The sequence below is a fragment of the Myxocyprinus asiaticus genome, chromosome 40 (assembly GCF_019703515.2).
Source record: "Myxocyprinus asiaticus isolate MX2 ecotype Aquarium Trade chromosome 40, UBuf_Myxa_2, whole genome shotgun sequence".
Taxonomy (NCBI): domain Eukaryota; kingdom Metazoa; phylum Chordata; class Actinopteri; order Cypriniformes; family Catostomidae; genus Myxocyprinus; species Myxocyprinus asiaticus.
In genome coordinates, this window is record NC_059383.1 from 37,081,703 (window position 1) to 37,103,845 (window position 22,143).

The 22,143-nt window shown below is 40.4% G+C and overlaps 1 protein-coding gene across 4 annotated transcripts in view; it reads left to right on the plus strand.

Moving 5' to 3' along the window:
- The window catches only part of LOC127431179 (uncharacterized protein C18orf25-like), a 35,129-nt gene that overhangs the window by 2,122 nt on the left and 10,864 nt on the right, over window positions 1-22,143 (plus strand). For 2 of the 4 annotated variants that reach the window (XM_051681489.1, XM_051681490.1), the window contains exon 2: window positions 6,237-6,998. In XM_051681489.1, the coding sequence (XP_051537449.1) occupies window positions 6,308-6,998 (691 nt within the window). In that variant the 5' untranslated portion in view covers window positions 6,237-6,307. Of the gene's footprint in view, window positions 1-5,548; window positions 5,683-6,236; window positions 6,999-16,871; window positions 19,639-22,143 lie in introns of those variants that run through there. The other 2 variants (XM_051681488.1, XM_051681487.1) reach the window with 2 other exon arrangements.

A 22,143-nucleotide genomic window follows, 5' to 3' on the forward strand; every position in this document is an offset into this window, starting at 1 on the left:
TTCTGTATGCAGACTCATCGTCATCTCGGATGAGGCCGATGACAGCGGTGTCATCTGCAAACTTCAGGAGCTTGACAGAGGGGTCCTTGGTGATGCAGTCGTTGGTGTAGGGGGAGAAGAGTAGTGGGGAGAGCACAAATCCCTGGGGGGCACCAGTGCTGATTGTACAGGTGTTGGAAGTGAGTTTCCCCTGTCTCACAAGCTGCTGCCTGTCTGTCAGAAAGCTGGTAATTCACTGACAGATAGACGTGGGAACAGAGAGTTGGTGTAATTTATTCTGGAGGATAGCTGGGATGATGGTGTTGAAAGCCGAACTGAAGTCCACAAAAAGGATCCTTGCATATGTCCCTGGTCTGTCCAGATGTTGCAGGATATGATGCAATCCCATGTTGACTGCATCATCCACAGACCTGTTTGCTCGATAAGCAAATTGAAGGGGATCTAGAAAGGGTCCAGTGATGTCCTTCAGGTGGGCCAACACCAGTCTCTCAAATGATTTCATGACCACAGACGTCAGGGCGACAGGTCTGTAGTCATTAAGTCCTGTGATTTTTGGTTTCTTTGGGATGGGGATTATAGTGGATCGTTTGAAGCAGCATGGGACTTCACACTATTGAAGATCTGTGTGAAGATGGGGGCCAGCTGGTTAGCACAGGATCTAAGACATGCAGGTGAAATGCCATCTGGGCCCTGTGCTTTCCCTATCCTTGGTTTTCGAAAGACACGGCTCACATCATCTTCACAGATCTTAAGTGCAGGTTGAGTAGCAGGAGGGGGGTTGCAGGAGGTGTTTGTGTGAAGTGAAGGTCAGAGTGGGTGTGGGGTGTGAGATTGGGTCTTTCAAATCTACAGTAGAACACATTCAGGTCGTCAGCCAGTTGTTGGTCCACCACAGGGTTGTGGGTAGGAGTCCTGTAAATTAGTAAGCTGTTTCATGCCACTCCACACTGATGCAGGGTCATTAGCTGCAAACTTGTTTTTCAGCTTCTCAGAGTATCTTTTTTTAGCCACTCTGATTCCCTTATTCAGTGTGTTCCTGGCCTGATTGTACAAGACTTTATCCCCACCCCTGTAAGCATCCTCTTTGGCCTGACGAAGCTGCCTGAATTCTGCTGAATTCTGCAAAACCATGGTTTGTCGTTCTTAAATGTTAAAATAAGTCCTAGTAGGAATGCACATATCCTCACAGAAACTGATATATGATGTAACAGTATCTGTGAGCTCGTCCAGGTCGGTTGCTGCAGCCTCAAAAACACTCCAATCAGTGCAGTCAAAGCAGGCTTGTAGTTCCAGCTCTGCTTCGAGATTGGTCCATATCTTTACAGTCCTTACTACAGGCTTAGCAGATTTTAATTTCTGTCTGTAGGTTGGAAGAAGATGAACCAGACAGTGATCAGAGAGTCCCAAAGCTGCTCTAGGGACAGAGCGATATGCATCCTTTATTGTTGTGTAGCAGTGATCCAGAATGTTCCTGTCTCTGGTTGGGCATGTAATGTGCTGTTTGTATTTGGGCAGTTTATGTGTGAGGTTTGCTTTGTTAAAATCCCCAAGAATAATAATAACTGAGTCCGGGTGTTGTTGTTCCGTGTCTGTGATTTCATCAGTCAGCTGTTGCAGCGCTGTTCAAACACGCGTTTGGCGCGATATACACACTCACCAGAATAAACGAGGAAAACTCCCGCGGCGAGTAGAAAGGCTTACAGTTAATAAAGAGCGCTTCCAAATTAGGACAGCACATCCTCTTTAACGTTGTTACATCTTTACACCAACTTTCATTGATGTAAAAGCATGTTCCACCACCTCTCGTTTTCCCCGTTAACTCCACAATGCGATCCACTCTGAACATCTGGAAGCCCAGCAGATGTAACGCGCTGTCCGGAATGGCTTCACTCAGTCAGGTTTCTGTGGAGCACAAGGTAGCAGAGGTTGAAAAGTCCTTGTTTGTGCGGGTGAGGAGATGTAGTTCGTCCGTTTTGTTAGGGAGAGAGCGGAGATTCGCTAGATGAATGCTCGGCAGCGTTGTTCGAAAGCCCCGCCAACAGAGTTTGACCAGCGCGTCTGCTCGTCTCCCTCGCCTGCGTCTCATAGCGCGTTTAAACAACACAGCCGCGCCTCTGACTAAAATGTCAAACAAAACGTCCGAATATTCAAAATCCGGGAAAAGATTGACTGGTATATGCTGTCGAATGTTCAGCAGTTCGTCTCTGGTAAAACTGACTGGAAAAAGATTACTAAACACAGGACAAACAAACAAAAACAACAAAACAGTAGAAGCACTCCATACCGAGGTGGCCATCCACAGTGCCATCATGATGTTATTGTAGTAACTGCCGTTTTTATATTACAAACATAAAGTGGAATTTAAAATGTGGCTTATGCGTAGACAGTGACAAATACTCTGTGCATACATTTTAAAGGAATATTCCGGGTTAAGTACAAGTTAACCCTCCTGATATGTTCGTGTCAAATCTGACCTGGGGTAATTAATGCTGGTTTTCAATGCCTCTGCGAAGCTGCTCTTGAGTCAAGAGTGTCACAAGATCTCAACGAGATAATAAACATTATTGTTACTTTTACGTTATCAAATTCAGCAAAGATTTCACCTAAAAAAAGATATGTGCGTAAAAATATGAAGGCGAACATTTTAGAAATGATATTACAAGGTCTTCTAGAAGAACAGAAACATTTACCAGGAGGCAGTAGACATCTAATACATTGCGTACAACAGGGTATCAGGAAATATTTATAATTTTGATGACGTGGAGGCTTTTGGAAATTATGAAGGATGATACACACAGCTTTATAGGGTAAGTATTTGCAGATATTATACACAGACCATGACGCCAATTCGAGTCCCGCTCGGAGCGGGTCGAGTAGGACCATACAGTGGTGCCATGACCTGGATGGGAGTGAGGTTTAGGGGGGTGAGTGTAATGGGAGCCAGCTGGTAGGTAGCAGTGCAGTGTGTAAACTTCACTCCCCTAGCCTCAAGAGGCGCACTAGCGACTGACACTAGAGGCTGTAGCCTTTCGCCTCCTCGTTAGCGCGCCCGCCTCCCATGCCGGGGACGCCGGTTCGAATCCCGCTCGGAGCAGGTCGAGTAGGACCGTTTACAAATACACACACACACACTTAGCTATTTGTAGTTGTTCAGCTGCATAATGTTGATTTGACAATGCTGACAATGTATTTGCTGTACAATAATATGTTATTTTTAGCAATATTCCTATGATTTTTGTTACAATGATTGTTTTTCTTTCAGACTAATTCAATTTGTATGTAATAAGTGTCAATTTATTTTAAGTACTGTAAATTGACCACAAATCACAAATAGGTGGTGCTCTTTCCAGTTAAAATGCAACTATAAATGCCTGTATTCAGTGTGAAAACATGTAGGTAAGCATATGGCAATTTTCATGTTCATAATTAATAGACAAGTGTGCTGTAAATCTATTGAACTCTATACAGGTCATTTTTGACCCGGACATCACAGATGTTATTTTTTTTAAACATAAGGGTAAAGCTCAAGCGACAACATTTTGCCACAAATGCTAATTACCACAAAAAAATGTTTTCTATAATTTAGAAAATCAAGATAATAGTTAGGTACTTGCAGTGGAAGTGAATGGGGCCAATGTTTGGAGGGTTTAAAAGCAAAAATGTGAAGCATATTTAATAAAAGTGCTTTTACAAAAACCTGTGTATTATTTCAAATGTAAAGTTGTTTAAATTATTGTTTTTACAGTTGTTTTAGGGTAAAACGCTTTTAGGGTACATCGTCATGGCAACGGAATTGTAAAATTGGATATAACTTTCCATGGAAAAGGTTTGCAAGCAATTGTATCACACTAAAATCATGTTAGCTTGCATATTGTTTACGTCTTGTGGCTGTACTCTTATAACAGTGAGTATTGTAATGTTTACAGATTGCCCCCATTCACTTCCATTGTAAGTGTCTCACTGTAACCCAGATTTTTGCTATTTTTAAGAAAATGAGGGATGAGCCAAAATTTTGCCACAAATGCTGTTAATTAAGCTTAACTTGTATTGAACACAGAATATTCCTGTAGCCTATTTAATTTCCAAACTTTATGATATAAAAACTATTTTCTAATATATGCACAGTGACTTTATTTAAGTGAAAACCATATATAATAGGCTATGTGCCCATGTAGCCTATGTATTTTACATGTTTTGCCTGCAAGGTGTCACATATGGCGTATTTTGGTAAATTGTGGATATCATGGTTAATCTTTGTTTTTTCAGTGCTGGAGGGCTGAATTTAAAAAAGATGAAAAAGCTGACACTTGCTTTGCCTTTGTGTGGTTTCTATTTATATGCCCCTGTTGCTGTTTCTTTGTGTATAGTGCTCAGAATCGCCATTGCAGTGCAATTAGGACTGAAATATTTCTTTATTTTTGTACGGGGTTCCCATGGTTGTAGAAAACCTGGAAATATCAGGGTCTGGAAAGGTCATGGAATTATCAGTTGTCAAAAAAAAAAAAGGTTTTCTAGTTATGCTTGCCTCTAATAAATGTATGGATATAGAGTGGTAAAATGTCTTCTAAATGAATGTAATAGTCTAGGGATTGCTGTTTGTGTGTACAATCTCTATAAATGATTTTTTTAAAATCCTTTTTCAGTTGTCAAGAATAACTGAAAAAGTAATTGGTCTGATGGTGTGGAAAACCGGGTTGTAAGTTCATGCATAGTGAATGATGACAGGGTCCAGTACAAAACTTTGTTTATGCAAAGAAGTTTTGGACATGGTTTCAAGGCTGCACTGTTGTGATATGCAGCATTGTGTACTTGGGATCACTGGTATGTAGAAAGACAGATAAGACTTACTCTTGAATGGTACTTCAGCATTCTGGCTAGTTACACAAAGCTACTGCACCTCAGTGTTGGTAGAATGATCAGTAACTGTGTAAACTATGCATATTTCTTCAACGAAATTACACAGAACTTAATACCAGCCCGTCTGGCACCAACAATCATCCATGCGATTATCTAATCAACCAATCGTGTGGCAGCAGTGCAGTGCATAAAATCATGCAGATATGGGTCAGGAGCTTCAGTTAATGTTCACATCAACCATCAGAATGGGGAAAAAATTTGAGCTCAGTGATTTGGACCGTGGCATGATTGTTGGTGCCAGATGGGCTGGTTTGAGTATTTCTGTAACTGCTGATCTCCTGGGATTTTCACACACAACAGTCTCTAGAATTTACTCCGAATGGTGCCAAAAAACAACCAGTGAGCGGCAGTTCTGTGGATGGAAACGCCTTGTTGATGAGAGAGGTCAACAGAGAATGACCAGACTGGTTCGAACTGACAAAGTCTATGGTAACTCAGATAACCACTCTGTACAATTGTGATGAGAAGAATATCATCTCAGAACGCTATTCTGAGATGTGGGTTGGCGCTGTTTTGCCAGCATGAGGGGGACCTTCACAATATTAGGCAGGTGGTTTTAATGTTGTGGCTGATCAGTGTATGCACATTGTATTAAAACATAATAATAAAATAAAAAGAATTTTTTTTTCAGGAAAATCAGAATATCCACATTACCAGAGACAATAGCGAGAAGGACAATGAAAAAAATCGGTGAACTTACCAGCTAAAACCAGAACATATTTCAAATTTTTAAAGAATTGTCGGGACACCGGGACACACATTTATGTAAGTCCGACATATTTATATTTTGTTTAGTTACATCACAGTTGGCGAAAAATAACGAGCTAGCTAGTATAATTCACATGCATTTATCTGATCCGCAGTTTCTAGTGTACTGTGTGGGGCTCTGTTCTGTTAAGTTTTGGTTCCATGCGGTCCCGTGTTGCTCCGCAATCTCTTTTCATTTTAGTTCTATGTGGTTTGTGTTGTTTATGTTTTAGTATTGGTTACATGCATGCTAGGATATGTAAGCATTCGTGTGACTGCGTGTACCATACCGAAGGCCTGTATCCGTTCGGTTCAGCATGGATACATGAACCGTTGCAGCCCTAGTGTAAATGGATATGGCTATTGTGTCCTTGGCTCAGTCATCCCTGAAAAATGCTCATGAACAGATTTGTATTACGATAAAATTATAATTTTTTTGTCTTGTAATTAGTCATTTAGCAGCAGTTTTTTCCAGAGAGACTTAAAGTACACAGTGCACTTGTCATTAGTGTTGATACAAGTACATTTTGTTATTTGTCAGGTGTTGTATTGACTGACTTGCTGTTTTACAGGTCAACCGCCCCTGTTTATCACCTAGCAACTGCCACTTCAGAGAGGCTGCCTCTGGCCCCGCCCTCCAGAGATGACTGACGCCCACAAGGCCAACAAGCTCCCTGAATGCCCCTCAGAGGGCGGGGCCACAGCAGAAGAGCAGGGCATGCCACTGAGACAAGAGACCACACCTACTAGCTTTCCAGAGGGTGAAGAGCCAATCAGCTCACAGAGTACAGATAAACAGCCCGCCCCCGGGCTGCTCTCAATGCCCTGCTTACTTATGGAGCTCCACAGAGACACCGCCCTTGGGCAGCCCGCGGAAACGGAACGGCCTCCGACTGCCACTCAGCCCTGCCCACAAGAAGACAGCGATTCGTCCGTCTGCCTGCAATCACCTTCCTCGTCTGGTCACCTTGGTGATTCCGACACACTTTCGTCTGCGGAGGAAGTGGCTGTGCCCACTCAAACTGCGGGCAGGAAGTCGCGGCGTTCGCATTCTGAAAGTGACACATCCTCTGTCGCCATGGCAGCCAAGAAGAACCGTTGCCAGGAGAAACAAATGAACGGGCGTGTCCGCGTGAGAGGGCCACGCAGCCAGCGGCAGAAGTTGCGCATGCGACAGCTGCGACAGAAACGTGAGGCAGCAGCGAGACGCAAACCAGACGTTCTCCAGGACAGCAGCACCAGCGACAGTGACATCTCAGCCCACTCTTCATCTTCCTCACCGTTAACGGCCTCGTCTGACAACGAGGGAGAGACAATCAACTCTCACACACCAGGTAACCAAGCAAACGCATACATGCAAAAACACGCAGCATTTAATCAGGAAGATCAGAGTAAACTGGCAACTGTGTATAGATACAGACACATGGAAATTCACAGTAACAGCCTGTCCTGAAACAAACAGTTTCCATACATTTTTTCATGCTTGTTGGTTGAATGATGCTATAAATCTACTCTAGGGCTGGGCAGTATGATGGTATATACTGGCGGCAAAAAGTTTGGAATAATGTACAGATTTTGCTCTTATGGAAAGAAATTGGTACTTTTATTCACCAAAGTGGCATTCAACTGGTCACAATGTATAGTCAGGACATTAATAACATGAAAAATTACTATTACAATTTGAAAAAAAATTTCAGAACTTCTTCAAAGAGTTCTCATCAAAAAATCCTCCACGTGCAGCAATGACAGCTTTGCAGATCCTTGACATTCTAGCTGTCAGTTTGTCCAGATACTCAGGTGACATTTCACCCCACGCTTCCTGTAGCACTTGCCATAGATGTGGCTGTCTTGTCGGGCACTTCTCACGCACCTTACAGTCTAGCTGATCCCACAAAAGCTCAATGGGGTTAAGATCCAGAACACTCTTTTCCAATTATCTGTTGTCCAATGTCTGTGTTTCTTTGCCCACTCTAACCTTTTCTTTTTGTTTTTCTGTTTCAAAAGTGGCTTTTTCTTTGCAATTCTTCCCATAAGGCCTGCACCCCTGAGTCTTCTCTTTACTGTTGTACATGAAACTGGTGTTGAGCGGGTAGAATTCAATGAAGCTGTCAGCTGAGGACATGTGAGGCGTCTATTTCTCAAACTAGAGACTCTGATGTACTTATCCTCTTGTTTAGTTGTACATCTGGTCTTCCACATCTCTTTCTGTCCTTGTTAGAGTCAGTTGTCCTTTGTGTTTGAAGACTGTAGTGTACACCTTTGTATGAAATCTCAAGCATTGTATAGCCTTCATTCCTCAAAACAATGATTGACTGATGAGTTTCTATAGAAAGCTGTTTCTTTTTTGCCATTTCTGACCTAATATTGACCTTAAGACATGCCAGTCTATTGCATACTGTGGCAACTCAAAAACAAAAACAAACACAATGTTAAGCTTCATTTAACGAACCAAATAGCTTTCAGCTGTGTTTGATATAATGGCAAGTGATTTTCTAGTACCAAATGATCAATTCAGCATGATTACTCAAGGATAAGGTGTTGGAGTGATGGCTGCTGTCTAGATTTGATCAAAAATGACTTTTTTCAAATAGTGATGGTGCTGTTTTTTACATCAGTAATATCCTGACTATACATTGTGATCAGTTGAATGCCATTTTGGTGAATTAAAGTACCAATTTCCTTCCGAAACAGCAAAATCTGTACATTATTCCAAACTTTTGGCAGCTAGTGTATACGGTGCAACAATAGAAATGTCAGCTGGTTTAGATTCTGTTATACCACTCGCGTCCGAATGTAAGTACAGTGTAAATACAGGTTGTTTACATTTGCCAAGCAACAGTGTGACTTGGCACATTAATAGAGCACAAGAGTGCCCCGGTGCAACAGTTTTTCCCTTTCAAATCTTCCATAGGGATTTCATAAAATCCTTCATAAAGCATTCTAAGCCATGATTCAAACCAACCAGCTCCTAGATAAATCACAACATTACAAACTTAGATTTGAATTTGAAAAGTATTTGAAAATTGAACAAAAAGATTAATGTGCACTTAATGTCTTTCATGAGGGAATGAACTACAATCCCAAGAAGCTTTGTGAATGTTGTATTTTAATGAAAAACAAAGGAAATATAAAAAAAAACTATTGTAACTAAGTTGTTGATTACAATATATCAAATATACAGTATACACATATGCAAGTAGTTTGACAGTGTAGGGAGACAAACTCGATTGCATCATTCTCAGTGCATTATGGGAATGGTCGGCGCTGCAGAGCTCTTTTGGCACACTTTGTTTGCCATGACTCTGATTGGTGGAGCATTTCTCCTCAGGATCATGGGTAGTAGTTTTTCACCAGGAATTCTGCCATTGAGCACGATAAAAAAATAAAATGAATTTAAGGGGGGCCTGGGTATCTCAGCGAGTATTGACGCTGACTACCACCCCTGGAATCATGAGTTTGAATCCAGGGCGTGCTGAGTGACTCCAGCCAGGTCTCCTAAGCAACCAAATTGGCCCGGTTGCTAGGGAGGGTAGAGTCACATGGGGTAACCTCCTCATGGTTGCGATTTAGGGGTTCTCGCTCTCAATGGGGCACGTAGTAAGTTGTGCATGGATCGCGGAGAGTAGCATGAGCCTCCCTTGCTGTGAGTCTCCGAGGTGTCATGCACAACGAGCCATGTGATAAGAGCCATGGATTGACTGTCTCAGAAGCGGAGGCAACTGAGACTTGTCCTCCACCATCCGAATTGATGCGAGTAACCACGCCACCACGAGGACCTTCCGAAGGCATTCCGAATGATGGTTTCAACAGGAGCATATACCATCGATTAACAACATCAGAGCTTATGGTTGGTGCGTCTTTAAAGGTTTATTAGTTATTGTTAATTATTAAGTCCTCTATGGATAAAACGAATGGGATTTTTACTTCCGGATCCAGACTGTTGCGCTCTGTAATAGAATTCAAATTATGTGCATGCTCAGGTCTGTGCATATCAGAATTTAGAGGTCCTACTATCCATTATATAATGTTTTGCATATAATTTAGTCTTGTTTTTGTTTTGAACTCAAGTATAACATATTGTAGAAGTTGTTCTGGTGCCAGACTTTTCATTTCAGCTCCTATGACTTGTCTTTTAGTTTGCATCTGTCAAGTTCCATATAAAAAGAGAAAATAATAAATTACTTTTCATTTGTAATGTAATTCACTCACCAGATTATCCAAAACAGGCTTTACCAAGAGGTTATTTAATATATTGACAGTTTTTTCATTAAATTACCAGCAAAAATAACTTGATTGTGATATACCATTATTTGGGTCATACTGCCCACCCCTAGCCTACACACAGGCTCATAGATCAGGCGAAACACACATCAGTCCCAACACGGCATATAAACGAACACATGGAGGATCTTTTGCATTGGTCAGGGGTGTATTTTACTGCATGTATGTTGAATGACCTCATATGCAAAACCTTGAGGAACAAACACCTTTCCAATATCAGAATACATCAGCATTCAGCCCTTACACCGACCTTTGTCTTCAGTGACCTCCCAGACTGACATACTAACTAAGGCCACTCGTGGAATCCAACGTCCTTCAGACCTGATTTAATTCCAAACAAATAGTTAACAGTTAAAGGTGCACTAAGATTTTGCTTATTGAAAAGTTTTAGACATTGTTAGCATTTTTAAGAAATATGTTAAATGTTCACTCACATGAGATGAAGAATCCAGTCATATCAGAAACCCAATAAAAGCGGTTTAATTTTACATGGAGCGGGCCCTCCCCCCCATGGGCGCTGCCATGTTGACAGTGAAAAAAGCATTAAAATAATGAAGTGATAAATTTTTTAGGTTTAAGTTGAATGTGTCTTGTATTATTTTATGATTTATTCACTTTTGTCTTTGTTTCTTTAATACAGAGATATACACTGGGTGGCCAAAAGTGGAATAATGTACAGATTTTGCTGTTTCGGAAGGAAATTGCTTTAATTCACCAAAGTGGCATTCAACTGATCACAAAGTATAGTCAGGACATTACTGATGTAAAAAACAGCTTCATCACTATTTGAAAAAAGTCATTTTTGATCAAATCTAGAGAGCAGCCATCACTCCAACACCTTATCCTTGAGTAATCATGCTAAATTGATCATGTGGTACTAGAAAATCACTTGCCATTATATCAAACACAGCTGAAAGATATCTGGTTCATTAAATGAAGAAATGAATGTTTTTGAGTTGCCACAGTATGCAATAGACTGGCATGTCTTAAGGTCAATATTAGGTCAAAAATGGCATAAAAGAAACAGCTTTCTCTAGAAACTCATCAGTCAATCATTGTTTTGAGGAATGAAGGCTATACAATGCTTTGAAAGATTTCATACAAAGATGTACACTACAGTCTTCAAACACAAAGGACAACTGGCTCTAACAAGGACAGAAAGAGATGTGGAAGACCAGATGTACAACTAAACAAGAGGATAAGTACATCAGAGTCTCTAGTTTGAGAAATAGATGCCTCACATGTCCTCAGCTGACAGCTTCATTGAATTCTACCTGCTCAACACCAGTTTCATGTACAACAGTAAAGAGAAGACTCAGGGGTGCAGGCTTTATGGGAAGAATTGCAAAGAAAAAGCCACTTTTGAAACAGAAAATCAAAAAGAAAAGGTTAGAGTGGGCAAAGAAACACAGACATTGGACAACAGATAATTGGAAAAGAGTGTTCTGGATCTTAACCCCATTGAGCTTTTGTGGGATCAGCTAGACTGTAAGGTGTGTGAGAAGTGCCCGACAAGACAGTCACATCTATGACAAGTGCTACAGGAAGTGTGGGGTGAAATGTCACCTGAGTATCTGAACAAACTGACAGCTAGAATGCCAAGGATCTGCAAAGCTGTCATTGCTGCACATGGAGGATTTTCTGATGAGAACTCTTTGAAGTAGTTTAAGAAGTTCTGAAAAATGTTTTCAAACTGTAATAATAATTTTTCACATTATTAATGTCCTGACTATACATTGTGATCAGTTGAATGCCACTTTGGTGAATAAAAGTACCAATTTCTTTTAATAAGAGCAAAATCTGTACATTATTCCAAACTTTTGGCTGCCAGTGTATATTACTGAACCTGCAGATTTGCGTTCACAATGCATGTTACCCGTGAACTGCTCCATAGAAATAAAGCGAACTAAATTCACAGCACTTCCTAAGATGATCAGAGATCATTTGCAATATTCTCACAGACAAGTTATTCTTGCAAACAGTTTTCCGACGACAAAGAAAAAAGGTGTGAAAACCCTTTAAATGCGCTTGTTCCATGAGACAGGCTCACACTGCACACCTACATGCGTGTGTTCCACGAGACAGGCACAGGCTGCACGCCTCTGAACAAACTGTGAATCAGACAAGAGCATTTTGTCTGTTCTTAAAAATATAATAAAGTCTGTTTCTTCAAGTGCATGTTTTTGTGTCTTAACATCATATGTCACTCCGAGACATCAATGAGTGTCGCAAATCGGCATCGGGATATTTGTAAGATATCGTCCATATCTGATTACATTGTTCTATCACCCTGCCCTAAAGAATAGATGTAAACAAAACAAGCAAATTCAACATTTTAACAACAAACACAATATACTTACTACAAACAACAATGGAGCCCGAGTCAACAGTATAGTCCAGAGTGATGATGGTATCAGCAGGAGTGTGATCCACCAGACAGGCCAAACAGAATGAGTGCAAGTGAAAAGATAAAATGTCCAAACAAGAGGGGGGTGATGAAACAAACCGCTACTTCCTGCTGCTCTCATGGTGCGGTGGATCACGGATAAGCGGCACGGCAATCGCGAGTATACGGCTGTCAACAGCCGGGAGAGAGCTTGCGACTCGTGGCTGCCTGGTCACAGTCCAATGCTAACAACACTTAGTTTCATTTGGATTAAATCCAAAAATGTTCATAATACAGATGTTTGTAGTATGAGATGGAAAAAAACAGACTAAAAGGAAAAAAACAGAAGATAAACAAATATATTCAGTGTGAAGTGGCGGCAAACAAACTTTCAGTATCCAGGACGGCAGGTGTCAGTATTGAGTCCAAGAACTGACGGGACGAGGAAGAGCCAGTAAAATCTTACTGAGTGCACCTTTAATTGGTTTCAGTTTTTTAATCTTTAGGTATGATCGTTCTGGATTTTTCCCACAGTAGCTACTTCTAATAAACGTTTTATTTGTTCATGCAGATCATTGTGAAACAGAATTAGTATTAGCAAAATATATTTGTCAGCAACAGGTGTAGACGTTATATCAATTCTTTTACGATACTTTTCCACAAAGAAATTACGGTTGATGTTAGCCTAGAGGAACAAAGGTCACAGTGCATTTGTGTTGTAAACACTCATGTAACACAATTATTGTGCCAAAACAAAGTGTTTTAAACTTTGCTGTCTAGGGATGGTTTCTGTCCAAAACATCTGCAAAAAGTCCATGCATATACATGCTCTAAACTTCATGAAACATCTTTGGCATGTCTGATTTCAACATGCAACACACAAATGGTATGTTTATATGCACTTTAAAAGTCAGATTTCAGTTGGACTGCAACAATTATGTATTTTTAAAATATCATGTAAACGCTTTTGTCCCACTGAAATCGCACCAGTCCTGTTTTTACGAAATTGGATCAACAGACCCAGAAAATGTATATATTGTGATTGTATATTGTCTCAGTTAATGTTGTGTAATGTTGTTTGTGTGTCATATCTGTGGTCTGTGTTTGTAATGTGTCTAGTATTCAGTTTCATTTTTAATTTGGTTTCTGAGAAGTACATACCTTACTTAACCTAAAGTGCTTACTGCAGGAACAGTCCCACATGGCGCCACCAGGGGGTGTATGCCTTTCTGGGAGCCATATTGGTGTCAGGGTAGAAGAGGGATCTCCTCCATACCTCTCATTTTGGGTCAACCCTACCAGGATTCAAACCAGTGATGGTAGCCCAGATTCTTAGCCAACAGTTGATGCCACCACCATAACTCTGTTTTTGCAAATAGGGTTTTATAAATATGTTATTGTAGAATTATAATTGGATTATAATTGAAGAGTGGAGGTTTGGTAGATTCCAAGGTTTTGTTTATTTATTAAGTAGAACTTGGTCAAAATGGTAGACTAGTGGTCATATAGGCCGACTAGTCAGTGAGTGCGGTTGACTAGTTTACTTAGGCCTATTTCTTAATGTTTTTTTGCAATGTTGCTTTAAAGGGAATGCAGTTAAAGGAATATTTTGGGTTCAATAGAAGTTAAGCTTAATCAACAGCATTTATGGCATGATATTGATTACCACAAAAATACATTTTGACTTGCCCCTCCTTTTCTTTAAAAAAAGCAAAAATTGGGGGCTTGGGTAGCTCAGTGAATATTGACGCTGACTACCGCTCCTGGAGTCGTGAGTTCGAATGCAGGGTGTGCTGAGTGACTCCAGCCAGGTCTCCTTAGCAACCAAATTGGCCTGGTTGCTAGGGAGGGTAGAGTCACACGGGGTAACCTCGCGATTAGTGGTTCTCGCTCTCAACGGGGCGCGTGGTAAGTTGTGCGTGGATCACGGAGAGTAGCATGAGCCTCCACATGCAGAGTCTCCGCGGTGTCATGCACAACGAGCAATGTGATAAGATGCATGGATAGATGGTCTCAGAAGTGGAGGCAACTGAGACTTGTCCTCCTCCACCCAGATTGAGGTGAGTAACCGCGCCACCACAAGGAGCTACTAAGTAGTGGGAATTGGGCATTCCAAATTAGGGAGCAAAAATCTGGGTTACAGTGAGGCACTTACAATGGAAGTGAATGGGGGCCAATCAGTAAATGTTGAAATAGTAACTTTTTCAAAAGTATAGCCACAGTGATGTAAACAATATGCTGAATATCTTAACATGATTTCAGTGTGATAAAATCACTTACTAACCTTTTCTGTGTAAAGTTATAGCCAATTTTACAACTTCGTTGTCATGACAATATAATGTCAACTAACCCTAAAATGACTAAAAATGACCATTTAAACAACTTCAAAGCTCAAATAATACATGAGTTTTAACAGAAGAATTAATGTGTACATTTCTGCCTTTTAAACCATCCAAAAATTGGCCGCATTCACTTCCATTGTAAGTGCTGCACTGTAACCTCGATTTTTGCTTTTTTTTTTAAAGAAATGGACGGACAAGTCCAAATTTTGTAGTAATCAACATTATGCCACAAATGCTGTCGATTGAGCTTAACTTGTATTGAACCCAGAACATTACTTTAAGAGATGCAACTTCTTGGAGACTAGCTGTGCTTCAGTGTGCAAACATCCTAGCCGTCAAGGCCAAAGTATACTTCGGTTTTCTGCATACTGCCCTCAGTGCATACAGTGAGCGTGATACAGATTTCGCCATTAACACAGTACGCCCAGACTGTTATGTGCAGCCCAGTTTTTCGACACTGCAATGCTACAAAAGTATCACAAAGCATTCATGCATATGCGTCGAATATATCCCCATGCACTCTCGGTCAAAAGAATAAAATTACTGCTTGATCTTGCGCAAGACAAACAGCAGGCATGAAAAAGAAGCATAGCACAGTCGGCACGTTAAAGCACTCTTTGAGAAGTTGCTTCTCTAAATTCGTCACTTTTAAAGTTTGAGGGCAAACAATATATTGATTTATTTATTTTTTTTGTACGCAACCAAATTCTGACCCCCCCCCCCCCCCACACACACACACACAAGACAAGCGCGTAGCCGAAGAAACAGTTCTGCGAGCCTGACATGGCAACCCATCAAATTTCGGGTGCATAAGATTTGACAATAGTCAACTCGCATCAGACTCATGGTAGATGATCTTTGTCATAGGTGGAAATGACACTTATCGCACACATGCCAATGGGTTTAAATTTCTCGTCACACATCGTGATTTTTTTTTTTTTTATTGCAAATGCGTGCAAAATCATCGTGCTGTACAGCCCTGCATATATCCGAACTAAGAAACGTATCTGATTGGTGAATGGCGGTCACAACCTAATTATAAAGGGCTTAATTAAAGGGTTCGTTCCTCCAAAACTGAAAATTCTCTAATTTTCTCTCATCTCTCAGTTCTCTCATAGAAAAATATCTCGGCTCAGTAGGTCCTTAAAATGCAAGTGGATGGTGATCTGACTTTTAAAGCTCCAAAAATGACTGTCAGCATAAAAGTCATCCATAAGACTCAGCGGTTAATGTCTTCTAAAGTGACCATCAATTTTGGTGTGAAAAAGCTCAATATTAATGTACTTTTTAACTATAAAGAATCACAGTTAGCAGCAGTATGCGCATGTGACGTAATCACGTTGGCATGTTTGCACGAGAACTGATGCACGTGCGACACACCTAGAAGAGCAGCGGTGTTTTTGTATCTGTATGTTTTTGAGAATGGTGCGTTTGTGTGCTTATCCTGGATGTCACATCCGAGAGATTACATCCATAACATGCCAGTGCGAATACATCACACGAGAGACCATGTGAACTCCGCCCTCTCGTGAACACGCATACTGCTACTGACCGGAAGCGATGGTTTAGAGTTAAAAAGTACCTAAAAATGTATATTTTTTTGCACCAAAAGCAATCGTGTCACTTTAGGAGACATTAATTTAACCGCTGGAGTCGTATGGATGATGTTTATGCTGACTGTCCAATTTTTGGAGCTTCAGAAGTCTGATCACCATCCACCTGCATTTTAAGGACCTTCTGAGCTGAGAGATTTTTCTATTTTTCTTCAAATGTGTTCTGCTGAGGAAAGAAAGTCATACACACCTATCATGAGGGTGAGTAAATGATGAGAGAATTTTCATATTTGGGTGAACCTGTCCCTTTAAGACTGACTAGTTGTTTGGACAAGCTAGTCGATTTTAATTAGATTTTTGCACATCCTTAGCTGTTACACCGTTTTTCCTTCTTTTTTTTTCTGAGAGTTGGTGGGTGTTTACTACGAAATACTAGGTACAAAAAATGGTGGTATCTTTCTCACTGTGTGACCCATAAGCCGTCTTTTAGTCATGTGATCATTGGTGAACTGTATTCAGAATGCACTGCGAGAGCTGCATGACCTGTTCCCAGCATGCTCGCCGGTGTGCACGCAATAACGCAGCCACTTTCTGCCTTCCTGTGTGTCTGACGCCTCTCTCTCGGCACTGCCGTCTGTCTTTAAGCTGGTCGTCGCCGAGCCGAGAGTTCTGGAGCTTCAACGCGAGGGCGGGGCCAACTTGACGTGGGTGTGGCCAGTGGAAGTCTGGGCGGCGTCTTGGAGGAAGCTTTTACACGATTCGCCGCGATGCAAAGACAGACCGAGGAGCGCTTTCGCGTGTGGATGGAAAGATTGACCCACCTCCACTCCGACGACGACCTTTCGTCCAGCGAAAATACCGAGGGGCGGAGCCACGTTAGCTCGTTCCTGCCATCATCTGAGTCGCAGGAAACGCTGGCGGCATATCAGATGGCCCGAATCAACGCAAACACAGTCCCACCTGCACACACCGCTGGCCTCAATGGAAACGTGGAGGCATCTGAACCAAACGTTTAAGGAATACGCAAAGAACTGCGACCAATTCAAGCATACTGAAGTGGAGGCTCACAACAATTATTTTTTTTCCTCTTCATTTATGTTTCTTAATTCTGTCTTTCAACTTTTTTTCTATTAAAGGCTTAGTTCATCCAAAATGAAAATGGCAGCCTTTTTCCATATATTGAAGCAAGATGGCTCCAAAAATTACAACAAACACCATCGAAGTAGTCTATATGACTCCTGTAACGTATTCCAAGTCTTTTAAAGCCATTTGATAGTATGGTGCGAGACTCAAAAATAGTCACTTGTCATATTCACTGAAGAAATGCTCTACTAAAGAGTGAGTAAGTGATGACAGATTTTTCATTTTTGGGTGAACTATGTCTTTAACATCCTCTGTCTCTCATTTTATCAGTTTGTCTCATTGTTTGTTATTCACATCTCAGGGGTGCCCTCCAGAGTCAGTGCCTTTTGCCATTTGTTCTTGTCTGTGGAAGAGACAACGCTTCAATCCATCTAGAGATGAATCATTTCAAAGCATCATTTGTCTTGCCCATTTAATATTGACTGTTTGGTGTGACCGAAACAGCTTTTCCTGAGAGACTCGAATTAGAACTTTTGGTTTGACTGCCATGTGTATTTTGTGTATTATCTTATGATATATATGCTCATCTAGAAAACGTGGGCTAGAGTGTCTACCAAAGAACTCTGAACATTTGTTTTGTGTTGTGGCTTGTTTTAGCTCATTATTTAATCACTTCTGAGGTGGAATATGCATGATACAAGCTGAAAGTAGAGAGCTGTAAAACAGTGACAGCCTACACATTGGATTTAATGCTAAAAACACTAATATTACACGTTTAAGCGTGTTTTATGAAAAATAACCTTTAATATCAAAAACGTAACGTATAATCATAAACTTGGTATCATATGAAAGCTTAAACACTCGACATTCATCCTATGAAGTCTATTTTGCAATCAAAACATCAGTGTTAACAGCCTGTGCTGCACATGCAATAAACAAGAGTGATCATTTTCTATTTACAAAAAACATGTCACATGTGCACACCATGGCAAGCAAGAAATGTTAATTTTTCAATCTTTTTAAGGGTGAATCTCACGATAAACTGTCCGGCTCATATTTCGTTCGAAAATAAATATTTATTTTGCATAAAGAATATGAAGCCTGTGTTAAAAACCATTAAGATTTGATGCATTGTGACATCATAACAATTAAACACATTTTCATTTCAATTTTTTTTTTTTTTATTAGATTACTACTGTAATTCATCCTGTAAGCAATGCAGTAAAATCATCGGACAAAGATTTTTCTTTTGAGCAAAAAAATTTGTTTCAACAAATACTACTATGATGTAAATGCTTAACACATTAAACAATATATCTAAAATGTTATTTTAAATACGAAATATATTTTTTCACGTTATAATTCTCAATTAAATTGTCTTTAAAAAGTGTCTCAATGCCAATATAATTGATCCCATTTTATTTATTTTCAAAACCTAATTATAATGCAAAATATACATTTCTTTAGATTTTTGGGTGAAATATGACCCGGAAATGTTCTTGCCATACTAACAAACATGCATACTCTAAGTTTACTGTAGTCACTGACTTCAGCTCACAGGACGACTTGAAAGTTGTTTACTGCATTACTGTACACAGTGTGTGAAGGAGAACGTTTACTCTCTTTGTGTGTGTGTGTGTGTGTGTGAAACTAACCTGGCTGCCTAAATAAGTTTAGTGTCATAATGTTTAGATGGAGAAGTGAATTTCCTTTGTGTAATTGTTAGAAAGTCAGTGAATACCTTTTTTGCTACATTGATTTTTAAAGTCCTCAACTAATGCCTGACCAAAATTCAAAATGTGCCAGGTGGTAATTAGTGTCTCTTCATGTCTGTGTAAAACATTATTGACCTTTGATGTTTGCTCATTAGCTGGTAAATAAATATACTGTAATTTTTACCAGCATTCCATCTGTTTTTATGTGATTCACCTGCGACGTAAATTTGATGTAAACTGGTCTTTATAAAAAGTCAATAGAATATTCTGGGTTATTTTCATATTAAGCCTGTGTACTGCAGCTTTTCAAATATGCAGCTCTCAGACTGTTTTGAAAGTATAATTATAACACTTGTATAGGGTTGTCACAATACCAAAATTTTAGTAGTCAAAATACCAGTTAAATTTCACGATTCTCAATACCAATTTCTATACCACAAAATAATATTAATACATGCTATTGAACACTTCTTAAGCCTATTTAACAAAGTTACTTGTATCAAAGTAAATAAATGTAAACAATTGTATGTTTCCTTGAAGAGTTTCTCAATTGTGTACATTGTTTTTGTTTTTAGCAAGACCATATAAAAATCAGGGTTTTTTTTCCCCCCTTTTTCACCCAATTTGGAATGCCCAATTCCCAATGCGCTTTTAAGTCCTCGTGGTCGTGTAGTGATTCGCCGCAATCCGGGTGGCGGAGGATGAATCCCAGCTGCCTCCGCGTCTGAGACCATCAATCCGTGCATCTTATCACGTGGCTTGAGCGCGTTGCCATGGAGACATAGTGCGTGTGGAGGCTTCACGCCATCCACCGCGGCATCCACGCTCAACTCACCACGCGCCCCACCGAGAACGAACCACATTATAGCGACCACGAGGAGGTTACCCCATGTTACTCTACCCTCCCTAACAACCGGGCCGATTTGGTTGCTTAGGAGACCTGGCTGGAGTCACTCAGCACGCCCTGGATTCGAACTAGCGAACTCCAGGGGTGGTAGCCAGCGTATTTTACTACTGAGCTACCCAGGCCCCCAGTTTTGTTCATTTCTGAATTCTGCCCATTAATTAATCAATTTCATCATAAAAATAGTGTCTTATCAAATGAATACGACTTACAACATACCCTAGCACTTTTTTTTTAATCAAATGATGTGCTTCAGTAAAGATCCTCACAGCAAAATCCAAAACACAAAATTGGTCTTATTTTTGTCAAATAAAGTGCTGCATAAAATGAAAATGAAACCATTGATGAAAACTTCCATTCAGTACAACAGCGCTTTTGCTTGAGGGATATTGCTTAAATGTAGTAATAATCATAATTATTTTTACAGTAAATACTACATTTTGGTATACAGTCATAATATGTTTCTGTCGCAATTTCTTCAATTCTCCCGCCGAGCTTTTATTTGGAATCTTAATTTTATTTTGACAAATGCTTTCCCGTTCGGTGTTTTTGATGGTAGTTTTACACCTCAGGTTAAGACGTTGGTTATATGGCCCAGTGTGATTATTAAAGCACAAAATGCTGCAATTGATGCTAATAAAATGTGTTTTGATCAGTCGGGAGTACTGTGTTTTCAGCGTATAATGGCTTCACACATTCACGTGTGTTGTGAAGCACGCAGCACATGCAGACTGTTTTTAATTTGGTGGATTAATAATCACACTAGGACATATCACTATTTTAATTTGATTAATTGCCCATTTCAGTGCAAAAGCAGAAACGGCACACGTGGATAAGCGTGTGAGCATTTGAAAGCAGCTGTCTGTCAGTCGGACCGAACTGAGTCGGTGCTCGGTACTACGGGCACTGCAGAAACCAAATCAAATCCCTTTATTGTCACTCAACCATATACACAAGTGCAACAGTGGGTGAAAGTCTTGGGTGTGGTTCCAAGCAACAACAGTGGTATCATTACATCTTTTTTAAGTATTGACTTGGTACCGAAGTTAATAATTAATAATAATTTTATTTATCACACATTATACATTTGCACATATAAAGTGAAATTCTTTTTTTTTTTCACATATCCCAGCTAAGCTGGGGTCAGAGTGCAGGGTCAGCCATGATATGGCGCCCCTGGAGCAGAAAGGGTCAAGGGCCTTGCTCAAGGGCCCAACAGTGGCATCTTGGTGGTGCTGTGGCTTGAACCCCTGTAAAAGTACCGGTACTTTTGATGTTTTTACCCTTATGTAAGGTAGGTTGACAAGAATTGAATAAAATTAATAAATACAGAAACCGTATGATTTCACTATGTAACAAAATGTTTGTTCCTGGGTAGTAACTGTTATTTCCTAATTGCTTATACCTCAAAAGTTTAGAAAATGGCTATTATTCCCCACAAACTTTGCTTTTGTGACCAGGACAGTGATATTTTGAAATGGACCTATTTCCAATGAGAAAACGGGCGAATCTGTGTCTTTTCGTTCACATAAAGTCAGAAAAAACAACATATTAATCCAAAATCCTTCTCTATCTGTGGTCCGACGAAGACACTGGCTTTGACCTTTGCCTCAGACAGCTTAGGGAAGAAGTCTTGAAGGTACTTGAAGGCTGCCGTCTCCTTATCTAGAGCTCTGACAAATTGTTTCATAAGCTCAATTTGATGTGCAGTGGTGGCATCAGCACCTTCCGGGGGTCCATCAGTGGCTCCCACTTGACGTTGTTCCTCCCCACAGAGAACTCGGTCCGCTGTGGCCAGTCCCACCTGTGGTATTGCGCCTTGGTGTCCCTGCTGTCCCAAAGGCAAAGATAGCAGGGAAACTTGGTAAAACCGCCATGGAGACCCAACAGGAATGCCACCATTTTTAAGTCTCGTATGACCTCCCAGCTGTACTCATCATACTTCAAGGCGTCCAGCAAGGTCTTGATGCTGTTGTTAATCCTCTTTGAGGTGCACCGAGTGAGCCAGGGGAAGAGACGGGTACTTGTTACCATTATGGACCAGCACGACTTTGAATATTACTTTAGTATAAATACATGTTCATTTGGATTCATATGTTGTTTTTTTCTGACTTTATGTGAACAAAAAGACACAGATTCTCCCATTTTCTCATTGGAAATAGGTCAATTTCAAAATATCACTGTCCTGGTCACAAAAGCAAAGTTTGTGGGGAAT